At 64.1% G+C, this 16829-nt stretch overlaps 2 protein-coding genes across 5 annotated transcripts; one reads left to right on the top strand and one right to left on the bottom strand.

The window, feature by feature from the left end:
* The first annotated feature begins 5914 nt into the window (after positions 1-5914).
* VPS28 (VPS28 subunit of ESCRT-I) lies at positions 5915-7826 on the top strand. 2 transcript variants are annotated; one of them, XM_037381307.1, is made up of 9 exons: positions 5915-6047; positions 6161-6189; positions 6258-6295; positions 6658-6765; positions 6871-6976; positions 7083-7184; positions 7271-7324; positions 7420-7511; positions 7590-7826. In XM_037381307.1, the coding sequence occupies exons 1-9, from the start codon at positions 6011-6013 to the stop codon at positions 7705-7707; spliced, it is 684 nt and encodes a 227-aa protein (XP_037237204.1). In that variant the 5' UTR covers positions 5915-6010; the 3' UTR covers positions 7708-7826. The 2 variants fall into 2 exon arrangements, with proteins under 2 accessions (XP_037237204.1, XP_037237205.1); XM_037381308.1 differs by having other exon boundaries at positions 6676-6765; positions 7590-7707.
* A 46-nt stretch (positions 7827-7872) lies between these two features.
* TONSL (tonsoku like, DNA repair protein) lies at positions 7873-15438 on the bottom strand. 3 transcript variants are annotated; one of them, XM_037381304.1, is made up of 25 exons: positions 15389-15438; positions 14889-14984; positions 14643-14785; positions 14364-14565; positions 14148-14277; positions 13895-14066; positions 13692-13806; positions 13297-13442; positions 13069-13221; positions 12673-12798; positions 12393-12576; positions 12234-12298; positions 11994-12086; positions 11785-11857; positions 11550-11713; positions 11347-11470; positions 10583-11261; positions 10315-10465; positions 10148-10226; positions 9655-9953; positions 9008-9149; positions 8735-8907; positions 8571-8644; positions 8206-8339; positions 7873-8132 (listed from the first exon to the last, which is right to left on the bottom strand). In XM_037381304.1, the coding sequence occupies exons 1-25, from the start codon at positions 15417-15419 to the stop codon at positions 7939-7941; spliced, it is 3942 nt and encodes a 1313-aa protein (XP_037237201.1). In that variant the 5' UTR covers positions 15420-15438; the 3' UTR covers positions 7873-7938. The 3 variants fall into 3 exon arrangements, with proteins under 3 accessions (XP_037237201.1, XP_037237202.1, XP_037237203.1); XM_037381305.1 differs by having other exon boundaries at positions 11994-12083; XM_037381306.1 differs by lacking the exons at positions 7873-8132; positions 8206-8339; positions 8571-8644; positions 8735-8907; positions 9008-9149 and adding an exon at positions 9161-9521.
* Positions 15439-16829: the final 1391 nt, after the last annotated feature.

Here is a 16829-nt window from a genome sequence, read left to right as displayed (position 1 = left end):
GCCGTGACCTCCGTGACCTCTTCCCACAGCCAAAGTGCAGCCAGGGCGACAGCTCCACCAGCCGCCTCATGCCCCCTGGTACCACCAGCAACGCGCTGGTGCCCATCAGCGCCCCTGGCAGTGACCCTGGCCCACGGTGCCATGTGCCCACTGTGCAGGCAGTCGGGTCAAGCGGCTTCATGGATAAGGCATCGTCCTCCGGGGCTGGGGACTGGGGGTTTGCGTCCCACCTGGGCTGGGGGATACCTGCATTTTGCCCTACAGGTGGGGTGGCAAGAGCCCTCCAGCCGTGCCAGGGCTGGCACCGGGAAGTGCGGCTGGGAAAACCCTGGGACGACCGGCACCTCGTGCTGGGAAAGCCCCAGCTGGGGGTGAGTGAGGCCAGCAACAGTGATTGCTCCGGTACAAACAGTCCAGCTCCAGGACAAGCTTGTCCCAGCAGCACGTGGCGTTGCCGGGAAAGCCACCGGCAGCCCCGAGAGCTGCAGGCTTTGCTCATCTTCTGTAAGAAGCAGGTGCGGGAGCAAGTGTGGTATGGCCAGCTGGCTGCCCTGCAGCATGTCTGCCACCGGTCACCTCTGGCCGCCACCGGCAATGCTGGCATCGCAGCCAATATCCCTGTGACCGGGTGGTCTCGCTAAGGGCAATAAAAGAATAAACCTCCCCGCACGATGCCCCAGCTCTGGCCACCGCAGCTGGGGTGTGATCAGGGGGCGGCCGCGGTGCCGGCGCAGCGCTGGGTGGGAGTGAGGTGGCATGGGGGAGTAGATATGGAGAGGAGGTGGGGTTTGTGGCTAAAACCAGTATGATGGTTTGGCTCCCAGCCGCCATCCCCAGCATCCATCCCTCCTCCACCCTGCACCCATCAGGGCTGGTATTGCTGGGCATTCATCTCTGGTGTGGGGAAGGCAGAGCTCAGCTGGTGCCGGTCACAGCTGGCATCGTGCCAGGTCACAGCCGGCATCGTGCCAGGGCAACGAGCCCCAGTGGCCCACGGGTACTTCGCAGCTCCTCCTTCCTCCCAGCAACCTGCGCTGCCAAAAGCCTTTGCCGAGCTGCTGCAGGTAGTGGCAGAAGCCAGGGATGCCACGCTGCCACGGCCCCACGGGGCACCCCAAAACACCCGCAGGGTCACCGGTGGGAACAGGGTCCTCTGCAGGGGATGTGCCACCTTCCACACAGGCGCGACGAGGTGCTGCCATTGGTGGTTGCCTCCAGAAGCTGCTCCTTCACTAAACGGTTTGATGCCCCCGGTGATGCTGGGACAGACTGTTCCCAGCAGGTCACCCCAATGCTCGTCCACTTCTGGGGGCACCTGGCTCGGTGGGTGCTGCTGGGGACATCCCCAGTTGCTGGGGAGTAGCGTGTCAGCTGGGATCCCTGGAACCACTGGCTGAGGAAGCACTGAGGAGCTGAGGAACCACCCAGGTCCACCCAAAGCTCAGGCTGATCCCAGCCCAGGTGGGATGGGGACCTCCAAGATGGCCTGGTCCAACCCTCTGCGATGAAGGAGCCTGGGTGAGGTCCCCTCCGGTGACAGGGACTCCACCGCATTGTCCCGCAGGTCGATCACTCTGGCTGGAAAACACATCTCAGGTCAAGATGAGACCTCTCCTGGTGTCACCTGCACCTGGTGCCCCCTGGCTTCGCCGTACAGCTCCTAGAAAAGGGGCAGTTTCCATCTGCTCAGTGGCTGCCCAGGGCGGGTTGGCAGTGGCTGGCTGCCGGCCGCCCACCCAGCCGCTCTGCCACCCCCCGCCATCAATGCGGCGGGGGGGAAACAGGACGAGGAGCTTGTGAGTGCAGGCAAGGACGGGGAGATCGCTCACTGGCCACCACTGTGGCGACACAGAGCCACCCCTGGGAAATTAATTTCATTTGTTGTCACTTAATACCAGCGTAGGACAATGAGAAATAGGAACATTTTAAAACATCTTCTCTCCCACCTGCCTTCATCTCAGGCTTGGTCTCACTCCCAACTCCTCTTCCTCCTCCTGCAGAGGGACAGGGAACAGGGTTTGGGGTCTGTCTGTGATGCTTCGGCTCTGCCACATTGTCTTCCTCGCGCTCTCCCCTGCTCCCACCCATGGGAGACTGTCCTCGCAAACTTCTCCACCGTGGGCTCCGTGGGTCGCAGGGGAATCTCTCCTGGAGCCTTCCCCCCTGACCTTGGCCTCCACAGGGCTGCTCCTCTCCCGCTGTCTCCCCCCGTGAGATGCCACCACTGTCGCTGATGGGCTCAGCTTTGCCCAGCGGCAGGTCCACCCTGGAGTGTCTGGAGCTGGCTCTGTCCAACACAGGGCCAGTTCCTGGTGTCTTCTCACCAGAAGCCATGCCTGCAGCCCCCCCACTACCAAAACCCTGCCCCGTAGACCCCATACAGCACCCCTTGTACGCAGCGAGGTCCACCCTGAGCCTTCTCCACAGAGAAGAAACCCAACTCCATCAGCCTTTCCTCCTTGGGCAGGCTCTCCAGCCCCTGGATCATCTTCATGGCCTCCTTTGGACCTTCTCTGGTATGTTTACAACCTTCTCAAGTTGTGGGGAGCTGGACACAAGGTGCCAGGCACAGGGCAGAGCAGGATGGCCACCTCAGTCTCTGTCAGCAGCCCACCACCTGCTGCCTCCACCGCTGCCCAGCATGCTGCTGGCTCCTTCTCAGCTTGGTGCCCACCAGGACCCCCAGGGCTTCTCCGCAAGGCTGCTCCCAGCCAGTCAGATCCCAGCCCACACTGAGGCGCAGGGGCTCTGGCCTTCCCTTGCCTTCCTTCAGCCTCACACAGCTCTCACTTGCTGGCCAGGCATCTCCACAAGACCAGGAACCCAACTGACATGCCCACCTCGCCGCCCAGGTGATGGCATCAGTGTGGGGTGGCCCCGTGGTACCCAACGTCTCCAAAAGCTTCACCACCAAAGCCGGAACAGCTCCGGGGGTGAGGGGAGGCCATGCTGTGGCCTGGGGTGGGCACAGGGAGGGCAACCTCCCCTCCTCCTCCTCTTCTTCTGCCTCTTCTTCCACTTCTTCCTCTTCTTCTTCTTCTTCCTCTCCTTTTCCTTTTTCCTCTTTTTCTTAGTCGTCTTCTTCTTTCTTTTCTTCTTCCTTCTCTTCTTCTTCTTCCTCCTTTTTTGCTTCCTCCTTTTCTTCTTCTTCCTCTTTCTTCTTCCTCTTTTTCTTTCTCCTCTTTTTCTTCTTTCTCCCCTTATTCTCCCTTTTCTTCCTCTTTTTCTTCTTCCTACTTTTCTTTCACCCCTTTTTCTTTCTCTTCTGCTTCTTCTTCTTCTTCCTCCTCTTCTTTTTTTCTTCTTCCTCCTCTTCAGCACCTCCTCCTCCTCCTGGCAGGGTTTCCATCCACCCACCAAGCCCCAGATGCACAGAAGACCACGCAGACACACCCCAACCAAATGCAGCTGGGGCTCATCCTGCTCCCAGGAGACACGAAGCCAAACGACTTCTCCCAAAGGATCTTCAACATTTGAACCCAAGTTCAATGTTTCCTGACGAAAGCCAGGATTTTTGTTAAAGTTTCCCCTTTTTTTGAGCTCAAACTTCATCTGGCCACAGAGCGCGTGGCCGGTTAGAAGGTGTCAGGAAGGGAAGTGACTCCTGTGACAGAGGGACACAGAGGCGGGACCACCACAGCCCCCGTCGCTGTGGGGCAGGAGACCCTGCCCCAAACCAGGTGCCTCCATCCCGCCTCAGGTTCCCTCTGGCACCTCTGTCCCCCTGTCGCGGCCACTGAGGGCAGGGGGTTGTGCTCCTCCTGCAGCTTGTCCCAGCCAGGCCCCCTCCAAAGCCTCCTAAAGAAAAAAACGATTTTGGTTTTTCTCGTTGAAATCCATTTTTCTTTATCTGGGCCATTCTGCTTAACCGAGGGCAGCTTTGTTCGGCTTCCCCAGGAAATGCAAACAGCCCTTCATTAAACTAATTAACTGGGACTTGCTTAAGCCAGGTGTGGATCCCTCAAGCCAGGCCAAAAGCTCTCAGCTCGTGGAACAGCTCCTTCCCACCCCAACACTGGCAATAGCGCGGCGCGATGCAGAGCCCGTGGCAGTGGGGAAGGACGGTGCCAGCGGGACACTCGGCAGGCAGGGCCTGGGCATGGAGGACAGCTGGCCACAAGCCCCGGGGCCAGGCAGCCATCACGAGCCCGGCACAGTGCTTCGGCAGCTGCCAAAGAGTCAGCGAGGTTGTTTCTTCACGTGGTGACACAATAGAGTGCTGGGGATTTTCCTCGTCATTTTCCTGTTTGTTCCTATATTTAACCCCATGGTTTTTCTAAAGCAGAAGACACTCTGATTTCGGAAATCTGGGTGTCCTGTAGTGCCTGCAGGCGCCAGCCAGCAGCCTTGAGCAGGGCATGCGTCGCCGTCTGGCGTTCCACAGCAAACCACCGCGGCACCTGCCAGAGATGGGGCCCCCGAAGGCGCAGAGCCATGCAATGACCCACACGCAATGACCCCGCTTTGGGGGCAGCCAGAGCTCGGTGGCACTTCTCAGCTCTGCTGGCATTGGGGACCCCCAGCGAGCCGCGAGGAGCTGGTGCGTGGGTCGAGACTGCTCTTGCCAGAGTTGCCTGGCCGTCCTGCGCACTGGCCATTTTCCAGGCTCACCGTAACCAGGGGGTCGGGCGGGTGAGCGACAACCGGCTCGCTGCACTGTCCGGTGTGCCTGCAGCACGCGCTCACGGGGCTACGGAAAAGCAAATGTCTTGACATCGCCTGGGCACCGTCTCAGTGGGAACTATTTGGAGGTGCCAATGTGTTTTCCTGGTGTTTCTTTATTCCCTATATTTCTCTGCTGTCTTGTTCCCAGGAACGACCTGTGCCGCCCCGGCTACTGACACAGACCAAACCTACCGTGAACCCTGCGGTCCACAGAGCCCATCCCGGCACGTCGCGGCTTCGCCCTGTGGTGAAGGTCAAAGTGCTTCCCCCAGCTCGGGCATTCTTTCGCCCGCTACCTTTACCCTGGCGTGGCAAGTGAACACTGATCACTGGCCTTGACCCCTCCTGCTACAGGCGGGTTTATGACGGGCTGCACCAGCTGCCACCTCACCGCGCTCCTTGCCCCACCAGCAAGGCCAGCTGAGGGCAGGTCCCCTTCCTCTTCCTCCTCCTCCTCCATTTCCAGCTGGCTGCCACTCTCCTTTGGAAACTGCCTTTGGGCAGGGCTGCATCGCCGACACCTGTCCACGGTGCTCCCCGCCATGCCTGCAGTGCCGGTGCTGTGCCGCAAGCATGGAGCCGATCCGTGCAGCGCCAATCCACGCGCCAGGGCGGGGGGTTCTGTCCCCTTATTCAGGTTTGGGCACAGCAGGCAGCCATGCGGTCGCCCCCAGTGCCCGCCGCCCCCGCTCTCGGCACCCCCGGCAGATGGTGCAGCTCAGCCAGCAAAAACGTTGGCCTTCGGCCTTCGTGGGTCACCAGCTCCTCGGTTGCTTCGGGGTTTCCCATTGGCCAAGTAATGAGCCGCCTCTCACAGTAATTAGCCCACGCACTGGGCCTCAGCTTCCTTTTGGGGCTGGGGGATTTCCTGGGTCAGTGGGTTGGTGGCCAATGGGTCAGAGGTCAGCAGCCCGTGAGGTGGCACTCAACAGTGGGTGGGCCTCCCCCTGACCTTGACCAGCCGCCCTCACCGACACCCGCCCGTGCTCCCACCCACCGGGGGTCTCTGCCATGGCCATCCCTCAGAGCCCCCTCCCCCACACTGGCCCCTCCCTCCCCCGAGACCCCCACTCCCCGGAGCCTCCCCTCTTCCTCAGAGACCACCACCCCCCAGAGCAACCGCCCCCGACTCCCCCCTCCCCACCGAGCAGTGCCACCCAGCAGCCCCCGGGGGCGGCGCCCCCCCCCGGCGCGGCTTTTCCCGCTAAAACCAGCCGCTCGTCCCGCCCCCCGCCCCGCCCCGCCAGGCGCGACCAGCCGAGCGCCAAGCGGCCGCCGCCATTTTGCGGAAGCGCGGCCCAGCGGCAGCGGCGGGGCGGGGGGCGCGGGGTTCGGCCCCTCCGGGATGTTTCACGGTATCGCGGCCCCGCCCGGGACGGGAGGTGAGCGCGGCGGGGGCGGCTCCGCTGCCCCCCGAGGCCTCGGCGGCGGGACGGGACCCCCGGGACCCCCCCGCCCCCCGGCCCCATTTAACGCCGCCCCGTTCCCTCGGCAGCGCCCGGGACCAAGCCGGAGCTGTATGAGGTGAGTGTGCGGCCCCCCCGCCCCCCCCCCCCCCCGGGACCCCCCCGCTGACGCCCCTTCCCCCGCAGGAGGTGAAGCTCTACAAGAACGCCCGGGAGCGCGAGAAGTGAGTGTGGGACCCCGCAACCGCCGCCGCGGCCCCTCCCCCCCCCGTCACACAGCCCCCCCCCACTGCGGAGCTTCCCCCGTCACAGACACCCCCCCAGGCACAGAGCCCCATCCCCCTGGCACAGAGCCCCCCCTCCTCCCCCAGTCACACAGCCCCCTCCCCATTGGGGAGCCCCTCCCCCCATCACCCCCCGCATCACGGCCCGTGGTGGGATGCAGCTCTGGGCCCTCTCCATCGCGCTGCTCCGACCCCCGCCCCAGACCCCCTTCCCCCACCGCCCCAACCCCCACTCTCTACCGTGGTCCCCGTCCCTCCTGGGGACCCTCTCCCCCATCGTGGTCCCCCCTTCTCCACCGCGGGCCCCGCTGCGGTGGCAGGTATGACAACATGGCCGAGCTCTTTGCGGTGGTGAAGACGCTGCAGGCGCTGGAGAAAGCCTACATCAAGGACTGTGTCTCTCCTAATGAGTAAGTGCTCGGCCCCCTCAGCAGAGGGTCGGTGGGGTCCCTCCAGCTGAGGGTGGGGGTCTGGGGGAGGATCCCGGCCCTTACCCCCGCCCTGCCACTCCCCAGGTACACGGCTGCCTGCTCCCGCCTCCTGGTCCAGTTCAAAGCCGCCCTCAAGCAAGTGCAGGGCTCCGAGGTCAGCTCTATCGATGACTTCTGCCGCAAGTTCCGGGTGAGCTGAGGCATCGACAATGCCCCCGGTGCTGGTGGGGCTTCCTGGGTCCTGGTGGGGCTTCCTGGGTGCCGGTTGCGCTGCTGACGGTGGCATCTCCCCACAGCTTGACTGCCCCTTGGCCATGGAGAGGATCAAGGAAGACCGGCCCATCACCATCAAGGACGACAAGGGCAACCTCAACCGCTGCATCGCCGATATAGTCTCCGTACGGTGCCGGGGAGTTGGGGCTCAGCTCCAGTGGGGGCGGGGGGAAGGGACATGGGTGGGGCAAACATGCTGCTTCTCTCGCAGCTCTTCATCACGGTGATGGACAAGCTGCGCCTGGAGATCCGAGCCATGGACGAGGTAGGGCACCGCGGTTCAGCCACGTGCCATGGCAGTGCCAGGAGCCCCGATTTGGCAGCGCCGGTTTGACAGCTCACCCCACATTCTCTCCCCAGATCCAGCCAGACCTACGGGAGCTGATGGAGACGATGAACCGGATGAGCCACCTGCCCCCCGACTTCGAGGGGAGACAGAAAGTCAACCAGTGGTGAGTGTGCTGGCATTGCTACCAGCACCGTTCTGGCGTGCCAGTGTGCCGCTGCTGCAGCTCCCCCCCTTCTCCCAGGCTCCAGACGCTCAGCGGGATGTCAGCATCGGACGAGCTGGATGATTCCCAGGTCCGGCAGATGTTGTTTGACCTGGAATCTGCCTACAACGCCTTCAACCGCTTCCTCCACTCCTGATCCATCTGGCATGTGCTGGCACTGCTCTTCCCTCCCAGTATGAGCCTCCCAGTCCCCTCCCGGTCCTTACTAGTGTTGAGAGGAAGCTGGGAACAATAAACCTCTCATCTGTCACCTGCCTCATGAGTGCCGGTGACACAGTGACCCAAAAAAGCACCATTTGCGTTCATAAATATAGGCTGTAATGGCTGCGCAGGTTAAAAATCACAGGACGTGGGTGATGCTAGTGCTTTAGCTGCTCTTACAGAAGAGCTTACGGTGCCGCATGACGGTGCCGAGTGCTGTGCCGGCAGGACCGTGCCATGCTTTGCCAGCATCACGCTGGTCACTCCGTCTGACATGCTGACTGCAGAGCCGGAGATCTCGGATCTGGCTGGCAGCTCTGGCCCAGGTCGTGTCATCCAACGGCCCCTCCACGGAGCAGCCTGGGAAGAAGGAGGGGGCTGCTGTTAGCTCCCAGGGGGCTTGCCCGTGCCACTGCTCGCACTGCTGCCCTACCTGCCAGACTGAGGAACTCCAGCCCCTGGCTCCTCTCTTCCAGGGCAGAGAGCAGTGTCCGCAGCCCCGTGGCGCTGATCCTGGGATTGGCTGAGAAATCCAGGGAAGCCAGTGCCAGGCAAGTGGGGAGGCACCTGCAGGTTGGGAGAGATGGCAAGGGGGTCCCCCTTGTCCTCCCCTCAGCCCCAGGGGGGGTTCCTTTGTCCCCAGAGGGATCCCCCAGGGTGTCCCCGCACCGTGCTCCCATGCTGGAGACAGCACAGAGTCTCCCCTGGCTGGTGGAGGGTCAGGCTCCTGCTGCACGGACTTGCCCTGTCCACTCCCCATCGCCCCCAGACTTCCCCAGGGTCCCCTTGTCCCCTCACCTGGCCACCTCCAGGATGTCACTGTCACCCAGCCAGTTCCCGGAGAGTGTTAGGTGGCTCAGAGCGCAGCCCTCCTATGGGAAGGGCACACCGGTGTCGGTGTCGGCACAGCCCCGGGCAGCACGCTCCCCCCAGTGGGGTCCCGCCATGGGGCCCGCTCTCACCTGTGCCAGGTACCTGCCGAGGGCCCCGGTGAGGGGCCGCAGCCCCGGCCTGGTAACAGAGCCCAGCTCCAGCCGGCCGAGGCTGTGGCACGCCAGGCCACCGAGGAGCCGCTCCAGCCCCGCTGCGCCCAGGGCATTGCAGGACAGGGACAGCGTCTGCAGCCGCGCAGCTCCTGGGGAGCACATGCCGGCGCGGTCAGAGCCACGTGGTGCCCGGCGCTGTCAGAGCCACGTGGTGCCCAGCGCTGCCGGCATGGGGCTGCGGCCACTTACCGTCCAGGGCGAAGCTGTCGGTGAAGCCGCAGGCCTGCAGCCGCAGCGTGGTGAGCGCCGGGCAGCGCTGCAGCAGCAGGGCCAGTGGCTGGCAGCTGGCATCGCCCAGAGGGTTCAGGCTCAGGTCCAGCTCCTCCAGGCTCTGCCGGGACAGCCGAGTGTTCAGGGGACGGAGAAAAGATGTGGGGACACAGGCAGGGGCTGGGGGGGGGGGGAAGAGATGTAGGGGATAGGTGAGAGGTTTCAGGGATGAAGAGGATCTTTGGGGACAGACATGAGAGGTTTAGGGGATTGACAGGACAGATTTAGGGGGGACAGGACAGATTTAGGGGAGACAGACGTGTAGGGGACAGGCAAGAGATTTGGGGATGGATAAAGAAATCTGGGGGACAGAGGAGGTGTTCGGGGGATTTGGGGGACAGGCAAGAGGTTATGGGGATAGACATGAGAGACCTGGGGGACGGAGAAGGGGTTTCAGGGGGAGAGGAGGGGTTTCAGAGATGAACAAAGAAATCTGGGGGACAGATGAAGAGATTTAGGGGGGATCAGCCAGGCACCCCGCCTCAGCCTGGCAAGGCCAGCACCAGGAATCCCAGTCCTGCCAGGATGGAGGTGGGACTCCCAGTGCCACCCACCGCTGGCCCTACCTGGAAGGTGCCGGGGTGCTGGGGCACGAGCTGCCGCAGCCCCTGGGCGCCCAGACGGTTCCCAGCCAGGTCGAGGAGGGTGAGGGCGGGCAGGGTGGCCAGCGTGGCCAGCAGATCGGCGGCCATGTCATCCGACAGCCCGCAGGCACGCAGCCAGAGCTGCCGCAGAGGTGCCTGCAGCTTGAGGGCCCGCAGCAGCGGGGGGAGGTGGGGGGGACGCAGGGCCAGGCTACCCCCAACCCCCAGCCCCGGGCTCTGCTCCTGCAGCTCCATCACCTTCAGCAACAGCTGGTGCGGCTCTGCAGGGGCACGGGGGGAGGTGTTGGCGGCCTTTGGGTGGCCCTGGGGGGGTCCCCGGGGCCTCCTCAACCCCTTTAGGGACATCCTAATCCTGCTGCTGGCCCCACACCGGCCCATGACACGCGTTACCCCCCCAGCACAGGACCCTCGATCCCAGTGGGGCCAGTCCCTGAGGGGCCGGGGGGGTCCTTACCCACGGCCAAGCTCTGGCAGGCCCTGCGGTACCGCTCGGCCAAGGGCGGCAGGTCCCAGCACTGCACCTCTGCCAGCACCTGCCACGCCAGAGCGACACCAATGGCACCGCTGCCACCACTGGCAACGATGCCCAGCATGGGGTGGGGGTCCAGGCTCAGCACTCACCTCCTCGTTGCTCTGCAGGACGTCCCCAACCAGGTCCTGGGGGGCCAGGAGAGCCCCCTCTTTCTTGAGGGTGAGCCGCGGCAGCAGCCCACAGGTTTGGTAGTACCGCTCGGCTGCCCGCTCCGCCAGCCAGCCCACGGCACGGCTCTCGCTGCCGCAACAGCAGGACCCGCAGGGTTACCCGCGAGTGCTGCTGCCTGGCACGGGGGTCCCAAAGGGGACGCTGGGGGGGGGGTCCCAGAGCAGGAACGGGGAGCAAAGCTCTCACCTCTGTGGCACTGGGATGAGGAAGACATTGTCCTGGACCCGGACGCGGACCCGGAGGGCAGGCAGGGCAGTGGGTGGGCATGGGGGGCTCCCCCTGCCCTCACCCTCGGTGGGGAGAGGGGGCCCGGCTGCCTCGGGGGGTCGGCATTCCCGGGAGCGCCCCAGTGGGATCCTCTCCACCAGGCGGGTGAGGCGGCTCTGCACGCTCCGGCGGTGCCGGGGCTGGTGCTGGGCCGGAGCAGGGACCCTGCCATCGCTCTCTGGCCCCGTGCTGTCCTCTGAAGTGGCTGCCGGCTCCTGGGGTTCCCGGCGGGGCCGCTTACGGCCCCCCCGGGACCCCCCTAGGTCATCTTCCAACCAGTCATCCTCCTCCAGGTACTGCTCGGCTGGGATGAGGGCCGGCCGTGGTGCCAGCTGCCGGCACGCTGTCATGGTGCCGCCACCCAGAAGGGACTTGGCGCTGCCGAGGCCCCGGATGGCGGCTTCGTACTCGGCCGACTCCAGACCCGCTCCCTCCCGCCTGCCGAGCCCCGGCACCCGCTGCCGCTTCTTCACCGGCCTCAGCGGCGACATGTCACTGTCCCCCGGCTCCACCACTGGTGGCGAGCAAGGCTGCAGGGCTCGGGGCTCGGCACACTCGGCGTCGAACAGCGGCGAGTCCTGGGAGAGCTGTGGCGGGGCTGCAGGGGGGATGCCGGCACCCTCAGCCCACTGCGGGCACCCCAAAAGCAGAGGGCGGGGGGGGACACCGGCGCTGCATCCCACCTCGTCCCGCCGCCACCTCCCTGAGCAGGCGCTCGGCCGCCCAGCACTGCTGCCGCGTCTCCTGGTCCAGTTCCTTGCTGTAGGTGCTCGCCCACTCCTCCAGCGTACCCAGCGGTGTCAGGCCCTACAGGGGGGACACAAGGCCAACCCAGTGCACCCCCCCTGCCTTCTTAGGGTCCCCCCTCCCCATCCCAGCAGCTCACCCTGGCGTTCCTCGCCGTCACCGACGCTCCCCGCTGTACCAGCAGCTCGGCCACCTCAAAATGGCCACAGCTCAGGGCATCATGCAGGGGGGTGATGCCCTCGCAGCCTGGACCCCCAGGGTCATCCAGCGCCGCCCCCCAATCCAGCAGCAGCCGAACGATCTCTGGGAGACAGGAGGAGGCGGAGGTGAGGACAGGGGGGCTCTGCCCATGCCCCCATCCCCCTGCAACTCACCCAGGTGCCCATGGTTGCAGGCTTCGTGCAGCGGAGTCCAGCCGCAGTAATCGCGGGGGTTCAGGGGGTGCCCCTAGAAAAGAGGGGAGTGTTTGGTCAGGCTGGGCTCGGCCAAGGGGCCGCAGGGACCCTCTCCCGCTTCCCCAGAATGACCTGCAGTTCCTGCGGACCCCCCCGCGGTGTGGGGGACCCCCATTCCCCTCACCTACCTGCTTGAGGAAGAGCTGGACGCGGCGCAGGTCACCCTCAATGCAGGCGCGGTGCAGGGGGGTCTCACCCCGCTCGTTCCGCCGGTTCCACTGCTGACACAGAGGGGGATGATGGGGACCCCCGGAAATGCACCTCAGCAACCGTGAGACCCCCCCGACCCTCTTTGGAGGAATCAGGGGAAGGGGGAGAACCCCTCTCACCCTCTATGGGGGGTCAGGGGGAGACCCAGTACCTCTCACCTTGCTGATCCGCCGGCGCCCGGGGACGCTCTTGCTGTAGCCATCAAGTTCATCTTCCTCCCCCTCTGGAAAAGATTCCCCACCATGAGGGAGACCCCAATCTGTGGGGACACTGCCAGGGGACCTGCTCCCCCCAGAGCTCCCACTGTGCCCCCTCACCGCTCTCTGACAGCTCCAGCTCACTCTCGTCCTGAGTCTCACTACTCTCCAGTTCTTCCTCTTCCTCCTCCTCCTCCTCCTTGCTGGAGCCCCCCAGCCCCTCCAGCCGGGCCACGGTGCCAGCGGCAGCCTCGGTGTCACCATCCCGCAGCTGCAGCAAGTGGAGATGCTGCAAGATCTGCCTCTGGGGAGGAAGAAGAGAATGAGGAAGGTCATCTGCCAGCCTAGGGGCACATACACACACACACACACTGGGAGGGGTTCCTGTCCCCCTCCTCACCTGCAGCCGGGGATCTCCGGCCACCTCCGCTCGCTCCAGGGCTGTTTGGAAGCAGGGCTGCAGCTCGGCACGGGGCTTGCCCACCTCCTCCATGGCCAGTGCCATGTTCAGCCATGTTTTCCCCTCCTGGGCACAGCTGTGGTCAGTGCCTGCCTCCAGTGGGGGCTACGCCGAGCCATGGACCCTCCCCAGGCAGGGCATGGGGGTCCCACACTGAGCCCCACAGCCTCCCTGAGGGGCATGGGCCACCCCACCCCACGGGTCCCCACAGCCACTGTGCCCTTGTCACCTCCCACGCCAACACAGGGATAGCCTCGCTAAGCACCCCCCTCCATAGCCAAGGGACCCAGGGAACCCCCCCAAGGACCAAGGAGCACCCCCAGGGACCCAGCTCGCCTCCAGTGCATTGCCCTGGTGCAGGGCCAGCTCCTGCTGGTAATGGTGGACAGCTCGCACATGGTCCTTCAGGTCTCCAAAGGTGGTGGCCAGTGAGACATGGATGACGGCCAGCTCCCCCGCTGGCCTCCCCAGCGCCTGGGCAAAGGTCAGCTGCCCCCAGGGACACCCTGTCAGCAGGGACGACTCCCTGGGACCCCCCCCATCCCTTCCACCAGCCCCACTCACCTGCCTCTGGTAGTACTCTGCAGCCCGGCCGTAGTCCCCGTGCTTGGAGAAGGTGTCCCCAAGCTGCTCGCAGAGGGCCAGGGCTGCTGATGGGTCACTAGCCGCTGCCTCCTCCAGAGCCTCCTGCAGCCGCACCACCTTGGTGGCTGTGGGGGTGACAATCAGGGCGCATCAGAGAACCCCAGAACCACTCCAGGGGAGGGTCAGCATCTCTTCAAGTGTCACTGGGGACCTGTGGGTGTCCTCCCAGCCCTGACCCGCAGCAGAACAGAAGAGGAAGGGGGGGGAATAGAGCAGAGCTGGGGCCAGCATGGGGCAGCATTGGCAGCCCCCTGGGACACTTCCCCTCTCCTGGGGACACTGTTTGTCTCTTGAGGACACTGTCCCAGGCTCACCATAACGGAGGTTGGATCGGATGAGGTCTCGCTGCCAGGGCTGCCGCGAGCCCAGCATGTAGGCTTGCTTCAGTGAGCGCTTGGCGGCCGCAAAGTCACCCAAACTCAGCAGGACCTGGGTGACAGCGGGGACATCCATCACGGGGGGCACCAAACCCCGGGGGAGTGCGGGGAGGGGTCTGGTGCTGACTCCCAGCACCCACCTGGGCTGTGCTGCTGCAGCACTCGCTCTCCATCCCCTTCTCCTTCATCCTGCGGGCGCAGTCGCGTGCCCGGGCCAGGCAGCGCAGGGCCCCGGAGTGCTCACCCTCCCGCAGGTGGATGCTCCCCAGGTTGAAGTAAGCACGGTAGAGATCTTCATAAAGCTGCCCCTGCCTGCAAACGGAGCCACTGCTGCTGCTGGTTTCCCCCTAAACCTGCTGCCGGACAGCTCCCGCCAGCCCTGCCCTTCCTTACTCGGAGAGGAAGATGCTTTTTTTGATGTAGTTGTCACACTTGGCTGGTTCCTTCAAGCTGTCGTAGACCAAACCCAAGTTGAGGTACAGCCGGGTCCTCATCTCCGTCAGCTCCCGGTGCGGCACAGCTCCTGGTGAAAAAAACGGCCACTCTGGGAGCTGGCGAAGCCCTCCCAGGGTTAGGATGTGCCTCTGCGGCCACCCGGCGCAGCTTCACCTTCCAGTTTCTCCTCCACAATGGCCAGGCTGGTGTGGAAAGCCTGTTCAGCCTTGCGCAGCGCCGGCAGCCCCGCTGCCTCCTCCCCCTGCGTGCGGCTGTCTGCCATGAACATGTACGTCCGGCCAATGGTGGCCCAGGCTCGTTGTTGCTCCGTGTCATCTGACAGGGACCTGGCCAGCTCCAGATGCTGGTGTTGGTGCTGCAGGGTGGGGGAGAGGCTTGAGACCCCCGCCAACCCCCTGACATGCCCCCTGCCCCCAAGAACCGGGCCCCCACCTTCAGCGCAGCCTCGTAGTTCTCCAGCTCCGCCAGGCGCTCGCCGATCTTGCGGTGGGCCACAGCGCAGCCGATGCTGTCCCCGGCCCCCTCCAGCAGCTGCAGCTCCTGCCGATGTTCCTCCAGAGCCTCCTCGTAGCGTCCTGCCGGCAACCGCGGGGGCTGTCAGAGGCGCCGGGGCGGGGAGGGGGCGAGGAGCCCCCCCGGCTGTGGGGGCGGGGGCCGAGGGGGACCGCGAGGACGCACCATGGCTGGCCAGGATCTCCCCCAGCTGGTTACAGACCGCAGCCTCTTCCACCAGGCTCCCGCTGCGCTGGGCCTTCTCCTTCGCCTTCTGCAGCTCTGCAGGGTGCGGTGACGGGGGGCTCAGCCCAGTGTGACCCCCCCCCACGGCCACGCGTACCCCAACATGGCCCAGGACTGGTGGGGACCCCCGCCAGGGACCCCCAAAAGTGCCCAGCACGGCCCCTTGAGCTGGGGGGTGGGGGGTGTCTACAGCCCCCCTGGGGCGGCCCGCCCTGGGCGGAGGGCTGAGGAGCTTGGGGGGCCGGGAGGGGGCTACCGGCGCGGGGAGAGGGCCGGGCGCCGTGTAGGGCACCGGGCCGCGGCCTGGGGGGCGGCGGGACTGGGGCAGGCCCGCGGAGCCCAGGGGGGCCGCTCGAGGGGGGGCCGAGCCCGGGGTGCCCCAGAGGCCCCAGGGCGTCCCGGGGGGTCGCGGGGGATCCCGGGGGGGGTCCCGGACTCACGGCGAATCTCCCGCGCGCTCCCCGCGTTCATCCCCCGCCGTCGCCGCCGCCGCTGGGCCCCGGCCCGCCCAGCCGCGCCATTGGCCAGCGCGCCGCCACACTTCGCCAATCCGCGCGGGGAAAGCCGGGAGGCGGTCTCCCATTGGCTACAGACGGAAGACGGGTCCGCCTCCCACTGCCCGGGACAGGGACTACCACTCCCGGCATGCCCCGCGCCCGGCCGCGTGGGGGCGCTGGGAAGGGGGCGGCCCCCGGCTGGGGTCATAAGCGCTCCCAGTGCGCCCCGGTGCGCTCAGTAGGCCTCGGTGCTCCCCCGTAGGTCCTAGTGCTCTCCCAGTATCCCCCAGTGCCCCTCAGCCCAGTGTTCCCGGTACTCCTAGTGCTCTCCTGTAGCTCCCAGTGCTCCCCAGCCCAGTAGCCCCAGTGATACCGGTACTCCTACTGCTTTCCCGTGGCTCCCAGTAGCCCCCAGTACCCCCCAGCCCGGTAGCCCCAGTGCTTCTAGTACACCTAGTGCTCTCCAGTGGCTCCCAGTGCACCCTGTCTCCCCCCCACCCCCAGTTTCCCCAGCCGCAGCCCCAGTTGCCCCCTATCACCTATTACTGCAGGGCAGGGAAGAGCTAATTAGTGGGTGGCCCTCATTAAGTAACCCAGCAGCACCTGCTGCCAGCAACGTGCCTCAGCACCCTGCCTCAGGGTGGGGGGACAGCACCCTGGGCATCCCTAGGAGCCCCCGTGCTCCCCCACCTCCACCCCTTGTCCCTTGCATTACTGTAGTGATATAAAATTGATTAATTGATTCATTAAGGAGGGGGGGGTGTCTGCTGTCACAACCCCTCCCCTTTTAGTTTACATCCCCCTCCCCCCTCTCCAGTTTTGGTACCCCCCCCCCCCCCAAAAAAAAAACTCAACACCCCCCAACCCCCCAAAAAAAGGCAATTCCAAGTTGGGTTAAAGCCAAAACTGAGTTTGGGGGTGGTTGGGGTTTAGGTTGTTTTGGGGTTTTTTTAACCCTCAAGTTTTCATAAAAGAAAAAAGAAAAAAAAAAAAGAACCCTCCCTGTTTGGTTAAAAATAAAGAAACACTGATTTATTAAAGAACCCCCAAACCTTCTGTTTTGTTTAAATAAAAAAAACACACAAAAACACAACAAAAAACCACATGCCAATTCTGATTTTAAAAACTATCATTTTGGTTAAAAAAAAAGAAAATAACAAAACCAAAGCAAAATCCAAGCTCCAATTTTGATTTAAAAAAATTCCTTCCATTTTGGTTAAAAAAAACCACTGCAAACTCAAATGTTGGTTAAAAGAACCTTCCAATTTTGGTAAAAAAAAGAAAAAAAAAGAATTCCAATTTTGGTTAAAACACCCCAACAACTAAATTGTGGTAAAAAACACACCCCAGCACTCAATTTCAGTTTTAAAGACTCAAATTTGGG

This window comes from Falco rusticolus, chromosome 3 (assembly GCF_015220075.1).
Source record: "Falco rusticolus isolate bFalRus1 chromosome 3, bFalRus1.pri, whole genome shotgun sequence".
Classification (NCBI taxonomy): Eukaryota; Metazoa; Chordata; class Aves; order Falconiformes; family Falconidae; genus Falco; species Falco rusticolus.
This window is presented reverse-complemented; position numbering and strand designations above follow the sequence as displayed.

Coding starts and splice junctions, on each gene's coding strand:
- TONSL (XM_037381304.1), bottom strand. CDS start 15,419: ATGAACGCGGGGAGCGCGCGGGAGATTCGCC. Junction 11,858..11,993: donor TCCAGCTCTTCCTCAAGCAG/GTAGGTGAGGGG, acceptor CCTCTTTTCTAG/GGGCACCCCCTGAACCCCCG. Junction 11,262..11,346: donor GGAGGTGGCGGCGGGACGAG/GTGGGATGCAGC, acceptor TCCCCCCTGCAG/CCCCGCCACAGCTCTCCCAG.
- VPS28 (XM_037381307.1), top strand. CDS start 6,011: ATGTTTCACGGTATCGCGGCCCCGCCCGGGACGGGAG. Junction 6,766..6,870: donor GACTGTGTCTCTCCTAATGA/GTAAGTGCTCGG, acceptor GCCACTCCCCAG/GTACACGGCTGCCTGCTCCC. Junction 7,185..7,270: donor GCATCGCCGATATAGTCTCC/GTACGGTGCCGG, acceptor CTTCTCTCGCAG/CTCTTCATCACGGTGATGGA.